This window comes from Etheostoma spectabile, unplaced genomic scaffold (assembly GCF_008692095.1).
Source record: "Etheostoma spectabile isolate EspeVRDwgs_2016 unplaced genomic scaffold, UIUC_Espe_1.0 scaffold00000811, whole genome shotgun sequence".
Classification (NCBI taxonomy): domain Eukaryota; kingdom Metazoa; phylum Chordata; class Actinopteri; order Perciformes; family Percidae; genus Etheostoma; species Etheostoma spectabile.
The window spans coordinates 1-23059 of NW_022602646.1; the positions used below are offsets into that span (position 1 = coordinate 1).

At 39.6% G+C, this 23059-nt stretch overlaps 1 protein-coding gene and 1 pseudogene across 1 annotated transcript; one reads left to right on the forward strand and one right to left on the reverse strand.

Moving 5' to 3' along the window:
* The first annotated feature begins 1152 nt into the window (after positions 1-1152).
* On the forward strand, positions 1153-22212 carry LOC116674602 (parafibromin-like). The gene is given in 12 exon segments (XM_032506986.1): positions 1153-1345; positions 3136-3235; positions 3690-3767; positions 7043-7109; positions 12531-12588; positions 14027-14062; positions 14204-14215; positions 14218-14290; positions 19213-19374; positions 20832-20932; positions 21449-21590; positions 21751-22212. Coding segments are annotated over 12 exon segments (1059 nt in total). The 3' UTR covers positions 21788-22212.
* Positions 7543-10840, reverse strand: LOC116674599 (beta-1,3-galactosyltransferase 2-like; annotated as a pseudogene).
* Positions 22213-23059: the final 847 nt, after the last annotated feature.

Below are 23059 nucleotides of genomic sequence, written 5' to 3' on the forward strand. Positions count from 1 at the left end.
GACTATAGTCCCCTGGCGATAAGGGACTATAAATTGGTAAATTGGTGTATCATCTATATAACTATGGTAACTTAGTTTGTTTTCCATTACCTGACAGTGGAAGTATATAGATGTTAAACAGAAGAGGCCCCAGAATGGAGCCTTGGGGAACTCCGCACGGCATATTTGTATGCTCAGATGTATAATTACCTATTGACACAAAGTAGTCCCCATTCTTTAAGTAGGATTCAAACCAGTTTAGTACTGAGCCAGAAAGGCCAACCCAGTTTTCCATCGGTCTAGTAATTTGTCATGGTCGACCATGTCAAATGCAGCACTGAGATCAAGTAATACTAAGACTGAAATTTTGCCACTGTCTGTGTTAAGGTGGATGTCATTAAAGACTTTGATAAGAGCCGTCTCAGTGCTGTCGTTTGGTTGAAAACCCAACTGAAAGGTATCAAAACTGTTGTGTGACAAGAAATGGTTGAGTTGTTGGAAAAATGCTTTTTCAATGATTTTACGTAAAAATGGAAGGTTTGATATTGGCCTATAGATGCTCATGAGTTACGTGTCTAGATTGTTTGTTTTTTTTAAGAGTGGCTGATCACTGCAGTTTCAGAGCCTGTGGGAAGATACCTGAAAGAAGAGACATGTTCACAATCTGTAGAAGATCAGAAGCCTAACAAATAAAACATTTTTTTTTAACCATTGGTAGAATATAGGCAACAGGGGGAGTTTTCAGATGTTGTATACTGTCCTCCAAGTTTTTATGGATGAATTGAAGATTGGTCATATTGAACGTTTTGCTTGAACACTGACAAGACATATCACTGTACACTGTTTTCTTTTTTAAGGATGAAGAGCGGTGCGTCTGGATAAGGAGCCTGGCTGCCCGTCTGGAGGGCCACAAAGAGGGCATTGGTGCAGACTGACCAATCAGGTATATTGATTTTTTTTTTTTCCCAGCTGCATCTATATATCAGGTGTTTTTCTATATGAAGCAATACCTCCTCCAATGTAGATTATTTCACCACTGCTTTATTTTTATTCAACCATGTCAGTATAACTGATCAATGTTAATTGGATTGCTGGATGTCACCATACCAGTTCCTCAAAGCAGTGAGCGGTTCAATGACCTAGCTTCTCTCCTCCAGATCGCTGTCAGAAGCCATGTCGGTGGAAAAATTGCGGCCATCAAAGCCAAGATATGGCCAAGAAACTTTCCACCATCAAACGGATCTGGCTCATGGCATACCCGATAAGGATCGAAGCTTTGTGGACGCTGAGGTGGACGTTACCAGAGATATTGTCAGCAGAGAGAGGGTCGGAGGACCAGAACAACTATTCCTCCAGAGCACTGGAAAAGGTCAGAGTCCGCTTCAAGCTAATGATATCTAATGTCTCTCCCGCCAGCAATCAATGACCGTTCCTTCAAATACACCTGTTCAGATTAGCGCGTGAATTGGGGATTTTCTTTTGTTATTACCAGCATATTGACTCAAGATTGGACCTAGATTTCTGCCCTGACAGGGGTCATTACCAGTTGTAAATGAGTTTAATGAACATGCAAAGATTACCACATTATTTCATGTCTGGAAAGCATTGTTGCTCTGACCTCTGTTGGATGAAAGTTTCTACTTTGTGCTCTTCCAATCACCATGGTTTGTTCTAGGTCTAAAGGGGTTTTCAAACTTGGTCCAAATACTAGTGCATACCCAGAGTTGTCATTCATCATTTGGGAGTGAAGAGGGTTTTACTGTAAGAACCTTTCCCAACAATTTAATATTAAGTACATTACAAAGTATTAATTAGGGCAATATGTTATTATATCTCACGATATGAGACTAGATTTTGTCTTAAATTTTGATATCGTAACATGCCTGTATTTTCTTTTCCTTGTTTTATTGGCTGGCGTTACAGTAAATGTTGTACTTTCTGAACTTGACTGATCTAGCTGTTCTATAATTAGCTTTTAACACACTTAGTCATTATATCACATTATTAATACTACTCATCAAAAATCTCATTTTGTAAATATTTTGTGAAGCACAAATTTGAACCCACAAATATCGCCGCAATGTTGATATGATGTATTGGGTCAAAAATATTATGGTATTTTGATTTTTCTCAATATCGCCCAGCCCTAGCATATGTATTGTAACCTTGAAGTATTGTTTGTACTCATGTAAACTTTAACCAGATGTGCATTTTCTGATGTTGAACTATTGTGAACCCATTTTTGTAGACTTAAAGAACAGTTCGCTAGAAACCACATTCTAGACCACCATTTGGAGCTTAACTTCAAGACCACTACTCTACATACCTGAGTTCAAAAGTAGCTTTCCTATTTTACCAACTTGTTGAATTCTGTGGGAAGAATCCCCACATCCAAGGCTGTTGGCCAACTCTAAACACTCAACTGTGTAAATACCTTGTGCATAGCAAGGAGGAAGTCTCAACCACTAGATGGCAGCACAAGTCTTTTTCATCCAGTGTGTACTTACTAAAAATATGAATTTTTACTGGGCCGCTGAAGTCCTTTTGACATGCTCATTGCCAAGTCATTATTATTAATGGGGCTATATGACAATTAACTCTGGCAATTTCCTAATCTAATATCCATACCAAGATCTACATTTGAAAACCTCTTTTTCTCTGTTTTGGGCTTTCATTTTAAGCTGGGCATTTTTTCACACCTTAACGTGTGCTTGTTGAAACAACTGTGCAAAGGACAACGTTATAAATAACTTTGTTTGTGTGATGTCCCACTGCCATGGAACATGAGGCCTATCCAAATTCCTGATTTTGTACCTCTTCGGCTCCCAACATATATATATATAAGTTTATTTCTTATTCGTACAAATGAGATGTGGGTGGTTAAAATATACCATAACCAATGAGGAAAAATATGAATACATGTGAACATAATAAAAGCAGCCTTTCTAATGATTAAAATAAACTGTTAAAGAAAACACTAATACATCAATGCAAGACATAATTTAATAAGCAACATGGAGTGGTAGTGAAAAAATAAGCCTTTTAGGTTGGGACCCTGAAACTTTAAATGCATTTCACTCTTTTTCACCAAATGATAAGAAAAGCAATCATTTTTGCAAGGTGTTGAACTCCTCATAATCTGTATTGCTCCTCTGCAGAATTTCTCCAAGAACATCTTTGCCATCCTGCAGTCAGTGAAAGCCAGAGAAGAAGGGCGAGCACCAGAGCAGAGACCAACACAGAACACTACTCAAGTGGTAAGAACAACATTCTGTGTGCGTTTACATATTGCATTTTCTATTTAAGAAAGTTTAACTTTGGCCAGACGTGTGTGTGTGTGTGTGTGGTTTGTTGTGTGGGTGTGTGGGTTTTTGGGTGTGTGTGTGTGGTGTGTGGTGTGTGTGTGTGTGTTTGTGTGTGTGTGTGTGTGTGTGTGTGTGGTTGTGGTGTGTGTGTGTGTTTGTGTGTGTGTGTGTTTGTGTGTGTTTGTGTGTGTGTGTGTGTGTGTGTGTGTGTGTGTGTGTGTGGTGTGTGTGTGGTGTGTGTGATAATAGGACATGACGTTAATAACCAGTAAATTCCTACTTTTTCCTTAAACTTCCTTTTTCCTCAAAGGAATCAAGCTTTGAACAGTGGCAAGTCTAAACGATTAATAAGGTTTTTACTAAGTGTACTGGCAGGTATGTAAAGTAATGAATGTTTGGGTTTACGGACCCCTCCTTAGGAACAAGCAGCCTGTCCCAGCTGCCTACAACAGATACGATCAGGAGCGGTTCAAAGGAAAAGAGGTGATCTAATTTGTGCTTCTGTAGTTGATTTTAATCTTTTTAAAGGTGTGTGCTTGGTGCCTGAACTTGGTCAGCGGTCAACCAAACATACATTTGAAGTACCCCATTTACCCCCAGTATCTATGAACTCATGTCAGAGAGAGGCATAGATGCACACAGAGCACATTGAGTTGACCAGACTACCTCCAAAAGTGCGATCGGATGTTGGGCAGGTAATAAAATACAGCAGCATTGCTTCCCTTGACACAAGGAATGCAAGCTTTGCCTACAAATTTACCTATTTATTGCATTGAGAATTAAGAGAACATAATTTTTATAACAACATGGTTTATTACCATATGTAAAGGCAAAGGCGGGATCTGATGTCATTATTATTTTTATAAAACCAAATGTATGTGTGGTCTGACACATCATTTAAAGGCAGGAAATGCGGTCCAATGGGCTCAAAATGTAAATTTTACATCAAACTGTATACTTAATAATGTTTTGGCGCACCTTTCCTGGAACACAAAGAACTAGTTTTGATATTGTCACCATTAATTAAATTTGCCTTGAGAGCTGCTTTAAGTTTAGCCTGGTCCCACCAGACCTCGGTACATTTCATTTGTAAGAGTCTGGCCACTCTCCATTGACAACTTTCTTGAAGGTTGCTTCTCTCAGCAAGGCAAGGCAAGGCAAGCAAGGCAGCTTAATTTGTATAGCACATTTCAGCAACAGGGCAATTCAAAGTGCTTTACACACAAATAATTAAAACAGATAAACACAAGTACAAACAGTTAAAAGTCATAAGCATTAAAAATCAACAAGACACATGAATAGACAGTTAAAAAACAAATAGAAACATTAGGCACATAAACACAAGAATAAAGTTACAGTGCAGCATAAGAAATTTAAAGAAATGAGCATTATTTAAAGAAAGGCAGCATCAAAAGAAAGGTCTTCAGCCTTGATTTAAAAGAACTGAGAGTAGCAGCGGATCTACAGGTTTCTGGAGTTTATTCCAGATATGAGGAGCATAGAAACTGAAAGCTGCTTCACCCTGTCACCCTCAGGGTTCAACGGTGCTTGAAATCCTTAATGCTTGAATTTTGATGTTGTGTTTTTTTAAGGTTTGCAAAGTGCTTGAATTTTGGATACAATGCTTGAATTTGTATTTGTATTTATTATGATAAATCACGTCAAGAACTGCTGAGCTATCTGCGGAGCGAGCGAGATGAGCTGTCACAGACCTGGGTAAAGTTGGATTTGTATTGGAAGGTCAAACTGCATAATAGTTTTTTTTGAATTTGTATAAAAGCCAACGTCCAATGTAAAACCAGCTTCACGACGGTCTGTCACAGCAAGTCTGCTGTGGTGTGTGGCAGTCCTGTATCCTGACAAAACTGAATGACTGAGAATGCCCCAGAGCCTCTGAAAGGTGAGTCAGTTTCCCCAGGTGAAGTTTAAACACACTTGTCATTTAGAGTTACTTGTAATGAGTATACTAAAAGCGAGTCGGCATCAACACAGCGCATCTACTATGTTAGCCAGAAGTCAAATTGCTCCCTTGTGATTTGTAGAGCATTCTGCCCTTGTGATTAGTTTTGATTTTAGTAAAGACAAGAACAGCATAATACAAAATATTACAAACTTAAGAGGGTTGCTGTTTTGTGGCGTTACGTTACAACACACTACACAGTGCATGCTGGGACCGATCTTTTTGTATTCAATTCTGAGTAGTGCACAGGAGGAAGACGAGGAGGTAAATACGAAGAAGGCAGTAACCTGAGAGACCAGGTGGGTTAGAGCAGGAGAAGACCACAGAAAGAGATGCAGAAAAAAGTTGAAAGAGAAAACTGTGAGGGATGAAGAGGAGTCTGCAGATTCAGAGAGCAGGACAGAGGCAGGGAGGGATCAGGAGAGGCAGATGAAGAGCCATTTGTTAAAAATTTTTTTTTATATATATAAAGCGCATCAACATAAATTGTAGATATAGTTATTGTGAAACAATAAAACTTGATCTTGACTTGAACTACATGCAACATTGTAGCAAATGGATTACTTTTTCTTCATACAAACCAATTGCCTGCTTCATGGCTGGTGATAATTTCACATTTTAGCATATTAGAAAAATCTCTGGTTTTAAGTTACGGCTTCCCTAGCTGTCTGCTTTATGACACTCTTGCAGTCAAAAGGTATTTGATTGGCTACATATTGAAACATTTAATAATTACTCTGTAGCCACCAAGTTCTGTGAAAGATTAATTGTAAAAAGTTATGTTAAACATTTGTGCATCTGTTCTGTCGCGTGTGCGTGTGCGTGTGTGTGTGAGATATATTTGCTCTGATTACTGCGTTGCACACTCTTGGCATTCTCTTGATGAGCTTCAAGAGGTAGTCACCTGAAATGGTTTCCCAACGGTCTTGAATGAGTTCCCAGAGATGCTCAGCACTTGTCGGCCCTTTTGCCTTCACTCTGCAGTCCAGCTCTCTCCAAACCATCTCGATTGGGTTCAGGTCCGGTGACTGTGGAGGCGCAGTACTTCATCACTCTCCTTCTTGGTCAAATAGCCCTTACACAGCCTGGAGGTGTGTTTGGGGTCATTGTCCTAAAAACAAATGATGGTCCAACTAAACGCAAACCGGATGGGATGTTGCATGTCGCTGCAGGATGCTGTGGTAGCCATGCTGGGTCAGTATGCCTTCAGTATTGAATAAATCCCCAACATTGTCACCAGCAAAGCACCCCCACACCATCACACCTCCTCCTCCATGCTTCACGGTGGGAACCAGGCATGTTGAATCCATCCGGTCACCTTTTCTCCGTCGCACAAAGACCCGGCGGTTGGAACCAAAGATCTCCAACTTGGACTCATCAGACCAAAGCAAGGAAATGCAGCTGAACAAATGCGTGTATCAAATAGCGTTTAAAAAAAATAAATAATAATAATTATAACAAAACGCGATGTGTGGCGGCCCGCCACAAATTACTCTGTGTGGGAAACGCTGAGACTACTTGCTGCTTTCATACTGACATCAAAGTGTCCGCTCCAGGTGCAACAGTGATTATCCTTTTTGCACCACATTTGTAACAGGGATTTTACTTTTCAGCAAATGCATACAATACAAATAAAATTTAGTAGAGATAATGTTAAATATTTGTTTTAAGTGTAGGAATTGAAAAATGCAAGCTTGTTACAGAATATTTGGGCATTATACAGTATATTCTACACTTGCTTATGAAAATAACCCATTCAGTTCTGCCAATAATCAACAACTCTTTCTGTGTTTTCTTAGAAACGGAGGGTTTTCAAGATCGATACCATGGGCACCTACCACGGCATGACCCTGAAGTCAGTGACGGTAAGAACAAAACTCTGTAGAGCAGCTGCTAAAGAAAGCTATGAAAAAAGAAATAACTGCTGCTGTACTGAGCGGAGCAGACATTTTCCGCTGATATGCAAAAATAAACCAAATGGGTTTTATTTTTATGGAGAGAAAAAAACACTAGGGATGGTGTGCAAGTAATATAATAAGCATATGCCTGGATACCGTGTAACACGGAGTACCACAGCAAGCCTAAAAATGCATAAATCACAAGCCAAAATGTTTTTTTTCTTTAATCATCTTTAAGAACGTCTATAGAGGTGCGTCATCATAGCAGGAACTCTTTTAAATGGAGTTGTCATTAGATAATATCTCACTCGTAGTAATAAGGGGAAAAACAAACTTGTTTTTTTTCCAAACCAATATTGTATAAGGTTTTGGTCATTTGATACATAAAAGTTACTGGTTGTTGATACGCAATAATTTCAGCTAACTTCCTCTTTCTGTAATGACTTGCTTGAAAAATACTGATGTAGAAATGTTAATTGGCACTGTAACCTATCCACTCTAGTTTTAGAGTAGCCTGTGTCTGTAAGGCAGCATATATAAAACACGTATGATAAATCTTATGTTATTACAAGAAAGAAGCCACAGTGAACTACTGCTTATTTTGTTGTAAAATATAACCGTACATAGACTCTCCAATGGTGTGACTCAGACATATAAACATTGTTCATCTGTTTTGTACAAAGTTGGCAATAAAGTGAAGCACTTCATCAGTTTTTACACATTAATGCAGAGTTTCCAGTAATACCTTGGTGTTTATAACAGAATGAGCTGAGATATAAATAATTACTTGTATCCAACAAGGAACTTGTAACAAGGAGAGTTTGGGGATACCTTTTCAGTTATTGAGCTGGTCTCTCCCTGTTCATTCTGTTTGAGTTTGTCCTGCCAGCTCTCAATGTGTTGATGCATGCATTGCGTTTGTTGCTCTGCAGGTGATGCCAGTATTTAAGTAGTTCATTGGGATAAAACCCATGTGATGTTATCAGATGGCTATACTTGCAGCTGGAATAGGACACCCGCCAGTGGTTGAATAGGAACTCATTGGATGGAGGAGTGGGCTCGATCCGGAGCTTGGCCAGGCATATCCTACATACACATCCTCCAGATGCAGGCGGGGGATTCTCAGTGATGCGCCATAGATTTTCCTCGCTAAGTCTCCAGAGAGACGTAACCAGTTCCAGAGCAGAATGTGGGATACTTGTCACTTGGGTACAGCTCAGGGGGCATGTACCACTTGCTGTTTTTGTTTCGGTTGGGTGCAAAGCCTCTCATGTATTGCCTGTGAAGTAGTTCTTCTTAGGCATCAGCTCTGCCTGAGCAGCTTGTAAATGAGGTACTCTGTGTTGACGAACACGTCGCTGTCCGTCTTCATGACATAGCTGGCCTGTGGGCAGTAAATTGCCACCCAATTCATTCCCATCAATGTTTTAATTGTCAGGTTTTTGTAGGAATCCATAAAGTCCTGCTGAATTATATCGTGATACCTCCGGCTCTCTGCTTCTAGCATTCGTTGTTGTAAAAGTCCCAGCTCTCCTTCATTTTTCCCCAGCAGAAAAAGCCGGATAAATCCCACATTCAGAGCCACGCTCTCATTCCCCCATGTCTGACGTATGGCTTCTCGCCTCCACCTGCCGAGCTTCCGTGGCTATCAGCAACACAAAAATGGCGCGGGTCTGCTGTCAGCACATTTGTCGGGCTCGTTGATAATATAAGTAAAAGGCCCAGGGTTATTGTGCTACTAAGATCTCTCTCTACACTTTGGCTAGTGTTGACTGCTAAAGTGTTCAAAAACTCAAAACCTGGGTCTCCTTGATGGGAGGATACACCATCCTTCTCAGGGGAGCTGATGTTGGCATCAGCCTTGAAGGTCGGCTGAGGAACAATGACAAAACTCAACGCTGAATGTGGGGCGCTCATGTTCCTTTTGGCTTTGGTGGTATGAAGTTCACCACCTCCGTACACCACAGGATGACCTCTCCACCGTGACGTACCTGTGAGCTTTGGCAGCCACACCTGGTGGACCAGAAAGGCCAGTAGACCCAACAGTGAGAGGAGACAGAGAAATTTAGCTGTATGTGCACAACAGTGGCGTCGTCTCCACTGCATGGTTTCGACAGGACTAATTCACTTGGACAGTTGCTTGTAGGTCAAACATCAGTAGTATCTGACTAGTCTTTGATCCCAGGAGGCAAAGTGAAGTCTGGTGGGTTGCTTAAGGAACTATTGATGATCTGTCATTTTAATGTATGTTAATCATTTGACACTCAGACAATGTTGTTGTCTGACAAGTCCGTTGCAGTATGCGAGTCCACTCCGTCCCATGTCTTGTTATTGCCTAGGAGACAGAGAGTAGGATAAATCTGAGCAACACGATGGATACAGCATGTCACTTTAAAGCTGCTATACTCTATTGTATATTCACAACAGATAAAATGACTGCATCAGTGTTTCCCCTACCATTGTACTGAGGAATATTGATTTATTCATCCTGACAAGACTGATACATTTTAATAAAGGACAACTCAATCATGTGTGGAATTTACAAAATACTCAAAAATTAAGAATTTCTCAAATATGCATTTGCTTATATAACGTTTATCTTACTTATTGGCTGTCATTTAAAAATGTGTACTGTGTAGTTTATGTACCTAATCTTTAGCTGTGTTTTTGTTACCACCTAGTGTCAGGATCAGAAAGAAAATGAAAAAGTGATTGTATATGAAGCTGGGGTTATGGATTGAGTACTTCCCGTCCCTTTTTCATATGAAATTTGTTTCATGTAGTTTAATGGTTCATCTAGAATATATTTTAAACAGGGAAATTTAGTGAATTAAGTTGTATATTGCCACAAATTTCATTTTTCCTTCCTCCTTTGACTCATTCCTGCATTAGTTTCTTGTGGCTCCACAGATGATGAACATAATGCTATACTAGTTGTACAAACCATTTATACATTTATACACTGCCATGTAAGAACTCTTAAAGGTGCACATTTTAGTACCCAGTGGGGTAGTGTTTGCACAACAGCCTAATGTAGAAAAAAAAATTTGTATACTTTTCTAGAAGCTACTTTTACATCTTGTTTACTGAACTTTAGGAATATTTATGTTGTGTTTAGAACAAAAACAAACAGAATATGTTCTCCTTCTATCAACTTCTTGTAACAACATTTGTCTGCTCTTGAACAGCATCCAGATGAGGAAAGGTTATAGAAAGAACAGCCTGTGTTTGCGTGCTGCTAGCACCCTGAAGTGGAGTTTTTTTTTTTTTTTTTTTACTGAATTACACACTAACCTCTTAAAGGCCCCCCACCAGACAAAGAGTGTTTGTGAGAGCTTGCAGGAACACTGAAAAGACTTCTGTAGCTCTCTGCATTCTTGCTTGCGTTAACCGAAATAGAGACAGTGTTTTCTTTATCGGAAGGCACAGCTTTCACATCCTGTACAGTACACAATAACGAGCATGAATTATTTCTTCAGCGTAGTGTTGCACGCATCTGCGTTTTAACAGCTTGAACTTACCCGTTCTTATCTAAGTACTTGTCTCTTTTGGGCATCCATTGCTTCTGAATGTGATGAATTACAATCCTCACACACTGATCACCCTCTGGTTGCTGCTGTGCCTTTAGCCAAATCACAATCACATACAGTTTAGGCTCGTCAACTCAGACACATATTCCTCTACAACATGTGACAAATCATCCTCTTCTTGTAAACCAACCTACATGTGGCTTTTACTCAGAAAGATAGAAAAATGTAGTCCTTATCCAGGTATTTGGAGCTGTCTGACACATGCGTGCACAGGCAAAGCATGTGTTAGAGCTCCAGCTCCAGTGCAGTCTCTCTGTTTGCCTTGGCGCATTGTCCCCAGAAGCTTGATGCTAACGGTGCTGCTTCCTTTAGCCAAAGGCAGTAGAGAGTCAGTGGTTGACAATTAGCTGCAGCCCGGGGTCCTTTCACTGCCCTTGCTTGTTATATTATGTATATTAAAGCAGCAGTGCATAGATGGGGATGATCTCTGGATGATGCAAAAACCTTCCTCCATTTTTTTTTCTTCTATTACTGTGCTGGTTCTTGTTTCCTCTCGCTCTTCCTCTTTAACATGCTGTCATGTTAACATCCCTCCCCCCATGTTCCTCTTCCCTTTTTATGTTTTCGCTTTCTTCTTCTCACCCTCCTCCTTCAGCAGCCCTTGACACTGCTCTGTGCTGCTGTTGTGTTGTCTGTGAGAGGGCTAGAGGGGTAAAAGCAGCAGGGTAGGAGTAAGATAAACAGGATGTAGCGCTGTGTGTCTACGCTCTCCCGACACGTCATGCCGTCTCTGCTGCTGCTGTTGCTGCCTGCTCTGTTAAATGGGGGTTGGGCTGCTGACCTATTTGTATTCACACCCACTCTCCAGTACAAGAGAAATAAAGCATTATCTAAATTTATTGTACTGTGAGGTGAGGGGGAGAGAAGTGTTCATGTCAGCACTTCCACAAATCTTAAAGGTTTGCGGATTGCCTTAAATGATTTAAAGATGTAAACTGTCAGGTTACAACTTAATTTTGCAATGATGGACAGTGCAGCTCAAAAGCCGGTTTAGTCCCAGTCTTTAGCCTGCCAATCTCTTGTATTGGATGATAATTGAATACAGATTATAACAATGATGTTTCCTCTACGCTCATTCAGCCGTGGTGGTCGGCAATTTTAATCCAACCACAACATGAACGAGAGCAATACTTTCTTCCCAAGGAGGGTAGGGGAAGTTGTTTTCATTGGCAGTCATGATCCCTTTAGATGCACTCTGCCCACCTTATTATCAGACTTAAATTTAATCTCTCTATGAACAGACGGTTAGACTAAGCTCTCTCTCAGCAGACATACTGGCGTTTGCTGGGAGCCATGTTCTTTAAGTGGCCAAAAAATGGATACAGTATGGCTGCATAAAATTAAAAGTTAAAATAAATTGCAATCCTTTTAAATGCTGCATTGTAAAGCTAATGTGGAGTGAAGCAGAGTATATTTATAGACAAGCTTTGATTGGCAGGGATGGACTGACCTGGCACGCGTTGTGTTGAAACGATTGGTCAACCAAAAATGATTTGCTAACAAATTTGATTTATCGTGTCAGTAATTTAAGTAAAATTGCTGAATATTTGTTCCAGTTTCTTAAAGCTTTAGTGCGTAACCTTTTGATATTATTGAATTATTGAATTATTATTTAAAATTATGTAAATTTTATTTGTGTCTCAACGTCTTATTTGTTTGTCTTTCGATGAGCAGTCTTAGGCCTTTGGATTTACATGTACAACAACACACACAGCAACAATTTTGTTCCTGCAACATTTACATGGTAAAGGCATAGTATGTTTTATTAATACGACCCTTGGGTGTTGTTTTTTTCCAGGAAGGAGCATCTGCTCGGAAGGCCCAGACCCCAGCGCTGCAGCCTGTCCCTCGTCCAGGTTGGTTAGATTCAAAATATCTACATCTTTCATGCATATGTCTGCTGCTTACAATGTTTTTGTTAAGGTTGCATAATGCTAATTTTTTGCAAAACATCCCAAGCTCCCATCATCTTATCTATTAATGCATTAATTTTTATTCTGAACGAGCAGGAAATATCCCTCTCCTGGATAAAGAAACTACAGTACATAATGTAACAAAGCTGATTTTCTTCCAAGTGACATTTCATAGAATTTTGGAAATGTGGGAAAATGCCACATTATCCTACCTAACAATCCAATACACTCTTTGGACAATAGCAGCTGTTACATTTCAGTTTTCGCAGCTCCAGAGGATTTCCTTTTGTGCATTACCATCTATCTATAAGATGTGCATACATAGGTAGACAAGGCAGGATGGTGCATTTAAAGCAATGTTATGCAACTATTTTTATCTATTTAATAAAAAAGCAGCTTCAAAATCATTTTGATTCTACACTGTCTTGTAAAAGGAAGAATGGTCCCAGCAAGATAGATGCCATGCTGGCCATCTTGCTGATGGACTAACTGGCTGACTATGTCTTGTGTTGTTGCACTTGCTTTATGTTTGGCTGTATGAGCAAAGTTGTGAACTCGCTAGTTTTTGATCATGAGCGGCAGTTGACAGCAGTGTTTAAGTGAATTGCACTCTGAAACTGTAGGGGCACTAAATCACAAAAAAGTCCATGTTACGCAATGTTTCTTGAAGGTACTGTAAATGACTAAAATGTCTTAACATTGTTTCAAGATAAAAGCAAATAAGCTTTTTTGTCACCTGGTTGTAGACTTTTGATACCTCTGGACTTTACCTAGCAATGCTTCCACTTTTACTGCCAGTTTTTGTAAAATCAATTTGTGCCTTATGTAACCAACTGCCTCTGTAAAAGGGACATTTGGAGAGATTGAATCACGTCTGTTTTACTCCATAATACAGATACCGGCCCAGGATCTTCCTCCACCTTTTTTTTTTATTCTTGCAGAATATGTAAGAGCACAACAAAACATTATCGGTCTGTTTGTTGTAAGTGATGACCACCTGACTGGTTGACTGTGACACATTTGTCCTACAGCAATGATATAAATAGAGGATTTTAACTTGATAGACAAATATTTCAAGAAAGGAACGCAGAGTAAATGGTCTACATTTTGCCTCACGGGCATTCATTTCTTTGATTTTATTTTAGCTTTTTATTTGAGCCATTTTCATTTGCATGGCAGTAAATCATTTTTGATTGTCTGCCCAAATTTGACTGGGACCAACCCAACCTGTCCAGGCCCTAAACTGCTTCCTTGGCTCAGATGGGGTTTAGACAGAAGCTATACGGGTTGTTTGGGTCTAGTCATGGCTGTACTGTGAAATGTAATGCGCTCTACAAATGTGTTTGTGTACATACATTCTTCTTCTCTTTTTTTCTTCTAGTTTCACAAGCCAGACCTCCACCAAATCAGAAGAAAGGTACATTGGTCTAACTCAGTTTTTGGCACATAAAATACAGTATACTGTGATGTTATATAATGTAAAACCAACAAAGGCTGTCTATTCTGCCATGTAACTGCCGTTTATTTTTTTCAAGACCTGTTATGACTTTCCCAACAGGGTCCCGGACACCCACGTTATCATCCCTGCTGCCACCACCTCACTCATCACAATGCTCAATGCTAAGGATCTACTGCAGGATCTAAAGTAAGTATACAGTTGCTTGTTTTAACTTTGTTTATTTTCTTTAAACTGCTCGCTGCCTCATGTAGAAGCACTAGGAATGAACATGTTTTTTTGTGAGGGGTTACATTTAAAATGGGTACAGAAAGTTGTAGAGTCACTCTGTTTTTTTTACAAGTCATTAGGCTTTTGCACTGTCAGGGAATACACACTTTAATTTGTATAACATGGTGAACAGAATTGGGCCCAAAATTGATATCTGTGGTACGTCCATTTTTTTGGTCGCCAAAATCCTCAGCTATTGTTAAATAAGTTGGAACTTTTAGAGACAGAGAATAAAAGTAAAAAAAGTAGAAGTACAGATTTAACTTCTTTACTGAAGTAAAAGTAACAAAGTACAGGCTTGGAAATTTACTTAAAGTATAAACGTAAAAGTAGCCTTGCAAATGACAACCATTTTTATATACAAAGCTACCTGGACCACACAGATGTCACTAGAATGCACGCTGAGGAACTTCAGTGGACATGGAGAACATGCTGTTCATATGCCGTTGGCTACATTTTAAATGGATGTCAAAAAATAATATCAGTAACTCCAGTGAAATTATTTGAAACTTTTTAGTGAGGACTAGCTTAGGACTGGATTTAAAGCTGATTCTGGTGTCCAACTTTGCCCCAGGTGTGTCTGTTAAAACATGGACAGAGACAACTTCTCTCTGTTGATGCAACGTGCAACCTAGCTAACAGGTGAAGAAGACAGAATCACTAGCTAACTTACTTTAAATGTGCAAGAACTATAGACCAATACAACAACAAGCTTAAATAAACTGGCCACATAAGTTAGACGACTTACAGTTCTCAAAGACGCGCACACACACACACAATCTCAACTGATTGTCCTCTGGACAGCTAGTCTTTCTTTTCTCTCCGTCTTTCTCCATGTAGCGCGCGCGCCCGCTTGCGGTGTGAGGCGTGTGTCCCCGTTATTCTCCAACTTGACAACCTCTTGTAAAAAAACTAAAGTAACAAGCCAATTTTTTAAAATGTAAGGAGTAGAAAGTACCAATATTTGTGTTAAAATGTAAGGAGTAAAAGTAAAAAGTTGACACACAAAAAATAGTATAGAAAAAAAAAAAATCTACTTGAGTATAATAAAGTATTTGTTACTTCCCATCTCTGTTTGAATGTATTGTTTGGAAAACTAATCTTAACGCATAGAAATTTCTTTGGCGTTTGGTGATATTACATAATGACAACTCAACTTATAACTTGTGTTGTCCGATACATAATTTCATTATTGCTGTTAAGACCATTTACCAATATGAGTTTCTATGATAATCCTTCAATAATTGCCAATATATTGTGCATCACTACTTATTTTAGACTAACAAAAGGACAATGAACATAAATACATATTTGCATATTGTACATGACCCATTTCCAAAAAGGTGCTGTAAATACAGGAATTGCTGTTATTTACCATAACTAATGATTAATCTGTTGCATCTAACGTTATTATACAGCCAGTCTGCCAGTCTCTCTCCTTATTCTAATTGAATGAGAGATAGTAAAGCCTACAGCATTGCATTATACAAACCAAGCACAACAAATAATTCTGGTTCCATATCTTTCTTTGTTTTTCTATAACATTTAATACGCAGCAATCAAAGTTTCAAAGCCATATGATGGGTGTTTCAACAGTCCAAAACATGACATCACCTTCAAATCAGTGAGAAGAGCAACAGGAAAAGGGACGAGCAGAAAACTCCAAAATCAGAAATACCAAAGTTGGAACCAAAGCTGATTGAGAAATTAGATTTTCAGTGCCTTGTAAGCAAATGTGTATTTTCTATAAAATACTGTAAATGAGATAAAGTAGTAGGGTTGTGCCGATGGACGATTGTCCATCTTGAGGCTGGCCAACATCATGATGTAGTGCCACCATTGTGATGCCACACCCCCACCCTGTCAGACACATGCTAATCCTAGTCACTGGATGGGAAATTGAGAACTGCGTCTGTCTTGAACTATTTCAATTTTATGTATAGTATCAATTCATAACAAGAGTTATCTTGAGATACTTTCCAGATAGAGTAAGTCTCGACAACATTCTATAATTTACACAGACCCAACAGTTCTAGTAGTTCCCTTCAGAGCAAGCAACAGTGGCAAGGAAAAACTCCCTTTAAGTAAGAAACCTCAGGCAGACCCAGGCTCGCACAGCAGAGCGTAGCAGGGCACCGCAGAGCGTAGCAGGATTTAACAGGGCATCGCAGAATGTGTAGCAGGACCATTGCGACAGCTGCAACCATGATTATGGAGCCTCCCTGATCCAAGGAAACATGCTGGGGGGAAAAGAACATAAGGACTCTGGGGAATGACTCCCCAGAGCTAGGTTAGTAACCAGCATTTCTGGGACTTGGATGCACACAAATGGAAAGATAATTTTTTTTTACATAGCAATAGAGGAGCTCAGTGTGTCAAAGGAAATCCCCCAGCAGTCTAAAACTATAACAGCATAACTAAGAGAGACAGGTTAAAGAGTGGAGCCTGGTCGGGCTGTACTGCCCTGCCTCCCTCTAGTTTTATTATATTATTGATTATATGGTTAATTAATCTGACGATTATGAAGAGAAGGGGTGCCATGTCTGCAGCTATACACCCTTCCCCGGTGGTCTAGGCAAACGCTGCGACTCTTCACTCCCTAACAATAAGCTTTATCAAGGAGGAGAGTTTTAAGTTTACTCTTAAATGAGGTGACGGTGTCTACCTTCCGAACCCAGACCAGAAGCTGATTCCACAGTAGAGGAGCCTGATAGCTGAAGGCTCTGGCTCCCATTCTACTTTTAGAGACTCACAAGTAACTCTGAATTCTGGGAGTGTAGTGCTCTAGTGGGACAATAAGGCACCAAGAGCTCTTCAAGATAAGAGGTGCTTGATCATTTAGAGCTTTGTAGGTCAGGAGAAGGATTTTAAATTCAATCCTGGATTTTACAGGAAGCCAATGCAGAGACGCTAATACAGGAGAATTATGATCTCTTTTCTTAGTTCTTGTCAGAACACGCGCTGCAGCCTTATGGATCAGCTGGAGAGTCTTAAGGGACTTTTTCAGCAACCTAATGATAAAGAATTATAGAAGTCCAACCTAGAAATAACAAATGCGTGGACTAGTTTTTCAGATTCATTTTGAGACGTGATGTTCCTAATTTTGGCAGTGTTACAAAGATGAAAAAAGGTTGTTTTTGAGGTTTGTTTTAGATGAGTGTTAAAGGATAAATCCTGATCAAAAATAACTCCTAGTTTTCTGACAGTAGTGCTGGATGCCAGGGCAATACCATACAGAGTAGCTACGTATATCCCTAGACAACGAAGTTCTAAGTTGTTTAGGAGCCAGCACAATAACTTCAGTTTTGTCTGAGTTTAACAGCAGAAAACTGTAGGTCATCCAGGTTTTTATTTTATTTTCATTTATGCACGCTTGAAGTTTAGCTAATTGTCTGGTTTTGTCCGGCTTGATTGATAGATATAATTGGGTGTCATCCGCATAACACTGAAAGTTGAGTGTTTCCTAATAATATTGCCTAGAGGAAGCATATTTAAGGAGAAAAGAATTGGTCCAAGCACTGAGCCCTTGTGTAACGCCATGGTTAACTTTAGCATACTTGGAGGATTTATCGTTAACATTAACAAATTGAGATTGATCGGATAAATATGACTTAAACCAACTTAGTGCGATTCCTTTAATGCCAACTAAATGTTCCACTCTCTGTAACAGGATATTATGGTCAATGGTGTAGAATGCAGCACTAATATCTAGTAAAACAAGTACAGACACAAGTCCTTTGTCTGCAGCAGTTAGATCATTAGTAATTTTCACCAGTGCCATCTCTGTGCTATGATGCTTTCTAAATCCTGACTGAAAGTAAACTATTGCTATGTAAAAAATCACGTAACTTATTAGTGACTACCTTCTCAAGGATCTTGGAGAGAAATGGAAGATTAGATATAGGTCTATAGTTTGCTAAGACCTCAGGGTTGAGGGAGGTTTTTTTCCAGGAGAAGTTTTATCACAGCTACTTAAAATGACCGCAGTACATAACCTGTTAATAAAGACATATTGCTCATATCTAGTAATGGAGTGTTAACCACGGATAAAGCTTCTTTAAGTAGCCGCGCAGTGCAATGAATGGATTGCAGTGGAATATACTTTTTTCCCCTTTGCGTGCAACCTATTTGTGAAAAAAGACCATCGCTTGAGCAGACTGGATTGGCTGTAGGGATACATTCTCTCTCTCCCTGTCAGTTGTAGCTCGCTCTACCTTCCTACTAATGTTGGACACAGTGGTCTCGAGCATGAGAGAGAAGGTTTTAACGTGAAACGCTATCACTAAGTTTGTCAACATACTGTGTGCGTGCATCAATAAGTAAGTCTGATGAGGATGTTATGTAGGATTTATGAACGTACGTTAGCAACAGTAGGCTAGTTCATGAGGGTGCTGTTTATGTGCGCTGCAAGAGTTATGTTTGTGTTTATTGAATGCGTTATTCAGTGCAAATACAACCAAGAATGTAGTTTAATCTCAGCAATGATGATATATTAGGCTATTAATGTTGCTTTGTTAAACATTCCACTGTAATGTCGATACGTAGATCACGGACATCTGATTGAGTCTAGACTTTACGGCAACATAGTTAAGTGAAAGTGGGTCAAGTAATTACTGCCCCTACCAGCAATCGACAGCATAGCCATGTAATACTGTCTATTTATAGAGGACATTTAAATGTACTGTATGTCTGATCGTTTCTATGTTAACTTTTAGCCCATAGTAGTATTTATGTAAATATTTTTTATTTACACAATGTTTTACTGTAAACACTGTCAACTGCCATTTTAGGGCACATCGCCCAACCCTTTAAAGTAGTAGTATAATTTGTTACCACACTAGGTTTGTCACACCAGAAGAGAAGAAGAAGCAGGGTATCCAGCGCGACAATGAGGTTCTGCTTCAGAGGCGCAAAGACCAGATCCAGCCCGGTGGTACAACACTGAGTGTCACTGTGCCGTACCGTATCATTGATCAGCCGCTCAAACTGGCTCCACAGGACTGGTAAGCATTCTGTTAATGTTTGCATGTAATTTACAGTTCAATTTATGGTTAATTAAAATGTTCCCACTGAACGGGAACCTTGTGTGGAGAGAACCAGCGCGGGCTGCAGGGTTGCCATAATGTCAGCATTTCCTACTTTTTTCTTTTTCTATTCTTTATTTATATATAGCCCAAAATTACAAATTTACCTTAAGGGACTCAGCAATCTGTACAGCATACAACACCCTCTGTCCTTACAACCATCCCTTGGGAGTGAGGAGGGATAATTCTCCCAAGACAGAAAGATGTATGAATAACCAACCTAATAAAATTACAGTATAGACAATCCATTTGACAAATATGATACATAATCTGAGACTTTCGTGTTATTCTAAGAATAACAAGTTACACTTGCTACAGCCTGTTTGCTTTAGAACAAAGCATGAAAACAGCTACATGTCAGTCCATACCTCAGATGGCTCAGCTTTTGACACCAGTGTCTTTGTGATTGAGTCATTGGTGGTTGACTAGCCTATATCCTCGACGTTCCACTTCCGGGTATGCTCTGGTGCCGCCAGAAATTCCGCTGGATGTCCTTTTCGGTCGAGTGTCTGTTACGTTCCGCTTTCTTTGTGTTGGCATTTTAAACTGATGGATTTATGAGGACTGAGGACTATGGTTAACTGCTCCTCAGATCTCTGCAGGGTAAATCCAGACAGCTAGCTAGTCTATCTATCCAATCCGAGTTTTCTGTTGCACCACTAAAACAACTTTTGAATGTACACATGTTCCACTAGAACAAGTTCCTTCCCGAGACTGTTTTACAGCAGCACCCTGGCTCCATCTGCCGCTTTGCGCAACCTAAGATGATTGTGATTGATTTTAAGAAATTGCAATAAACCGGAGCTTGTTTTTCTCCCATTCCAGAATGATGTGTGGACTAGCCAGACCTTCTTTCGCAGCGCTGTGGAAGAAGGTCTGGCACGAGTTTGACAAATGAGTCATAATTAAACATGCAAGATGTTTGAGAATTTGTATTATAATCTAATTGTTGCAAAACACTGGCCTCTTATTAGTTTCACATTTTTTTGGAGGTAGCACTGTTGTGTTTTGTTTTTTGTTTTGTTCATTTTCGCTGTATTTTCATTATTTTACACAATCGTAATAGAGTTACGCCGTACATCCTGTCGACACAATCAGTTTGGTGTGTCTTGCACCAGGGTTGCCAACACCTCAGTCTTGCCTCATTATATTATAAAGAGCATTAAATCTAGCCGCTAAGAACGCAGTTCAAAGATATGTAATGTCACATTAAGCATTAATCCTTGATATGATATCAAGCAGCATTACAGCACCATTAATGGTGGTAGATGACTAGGTTTCATGTTAAATGTTTGATTCTGTATTTTGTATTCAACTGTTACACATAATGTCTCTTCACAACAACAACACCAACCAGGAATTGTGTGCTCCTGCAGGGATCGAGTGGTGGCTGTGTTTGTTCAGGGTCCTGCCTGGCAGTTTAAAGGCTGGCCATGGCTGCTCCCCGATGGATCTCCTGTTGACATTTTTGCTAAAAGTGAGTAATACAGATACTGTATATAAAGTAATTTTAATTCTGCTTGTTTTGTTTGTTTTCAGTTTTTCTCTGTCACCTGCAAATGTGATTTTAAATGTTTTCACCATTTTAAAACTAATCGATAAATTAAAAAAAAGTTTGAAGTTGGTTATGACATCTTTGTAAAAATAAAAAAACTTTACAGGCTGGATCTGAAGGTTCTGTGTAGTAGTTAAACCTAGCTGGCAATATCTGCTGTTGTGAAGTCAAGGCAACAAACTTGAAATCCGATTTTTTGCACTTTAATCAGATGAAAAACATAATTTAATAAAAATCTCAAATGCTAGAATTTGTTAAAGGTAATATCACCATGCAGCATGTTGCACATGATCGCCTGGTTGTTTTTGTTGCAAGCGTGGTTAAAAAGCCTTTCTCACATTATAGTGTTATTACGCCGGTTTTGATGGCTGCTTGTTTCCTTCCGCCCTGAAACAAAATTCATCCAAAAACTCGTGTGCATACATGTTTCCCCTCCAGTTCGAGCCTTTCATTTGAAGTATGATGAGGCAAAGACAGACCCCAACGTGCAGAAGTGGGATGTGACCGTCCTGGAGCTGAGCCGCCACAGGCGCCATCTGGACCGGCCCGTCTTCCTGCGCTTTTGGGAAACCCTCGACAGGTCTGTCCTCATTCTTGTGCACTTCTATGTATACTCATCTGTTTTTATTTTCAGTTCTACTGTTTCCATTTATTGTCGGTAGTACTTTTAAATTATGTTTAAAATTCATGAAGACATTGGCATTGCACAAACTCACCCTTCTTACCTTCTCTTTCCTCAGATACATGGTGAAACACAAATCTCACCTCCGGTTCTGAGCCCAGATCACAGCGTCCATCTCCAAAATTCCTTCAAAAGAATTCTTCAACCCTCCAGCTTTCCTCGGAGTCCACCTCTTGCACATGTAGCCCCTCACGTCGGAGCTGCCATTCCATCTTCTAACATGATCCCCATTGCAACAGGAGAAGCAGGACACGTTATCCAGCAGATTCCTTGGGGACTCCTAATGTAATGTTCTGGACACTAGAGAGGAGAATTCTGGGATCTTTGTGTTTTTCTTGTAATTATTTTCTAATGTTTTCGTTACAGTTAAAAAAAAAAAAAAGTTTTATATAAAAAGGGCAACATACTGTAGAAACAATTGAAATGCGGTATTAAGAAAGACAATAGGGTCTGAGGGAGAGGAGATTTTTTTTTTTTTTTTCCTTCAATAGTCCAGAAAAAAATAATTGAATTCAGCTAAGAGAGAGAAAGGAAAATGACTCTTGGTACAAACAAAACGGCCACTGACTTTGAGGAAACGGACTTCCTTTACACTTATCTTTATCTTTTTGTTTTGGTTGTTTGTGGTCTGAATGTACATATATGATATGATATGATATGATATGATAAAACCTGTCGGATCCAAAGCTCTCTGAGCAGAGATGACATAGGTAAGTGATTTGTTAATGCTACTCTGCTGTGGCTCAGTGAGATGATCTCAGTCAAGCAGCACATCTCTTGGTAATGCAATGACCTGGTTAAAGTTGTTTTTTCTCTTGATGGTGTTGTGCTAGAGGTGAGAAATGATGAAAAGTGTTGCTTTAAGTCATCACATAAAAATAGACAATAAAGCCTCAGAGAAATGTGCGTGCGTGTGTGTGTGTGTGTGTGTAAGAGAGAGTGCAAGAAAGAGAGAGATCTGGCATCGTGGCTGGTGTGATCGCAGGTTGTCTCTTGTTTAGGTTTTATTGTAATATATGGGAATGGTGATGTTTAAGGGTGACTTGAGAAAGAGCAGTCCCTTCAGGAGAAAGGAAACCAGGCTGGGTTACCAACCTGGTAAGAAACTATGCCTAGGACCTAGAGTCAAGGCTAGGGGACCCTAACAATTCTAGTTTTTCTGTGTCAGCTATGTTTTAGTAATTTTACTATATGTAAATTTGATGGGGAATTAGAACCAGCAAAGTACATTACTTTACATTGCCAGGTGGTCAGAAACACGACTCCCTATGAATGCTAATGTTTCTCCATATGTACTGGATGTGTAAAGAGGGAACTGGTGCCAGATAATCAGATTTAACTAAACGTTTCATACAGGAATTTTCAAG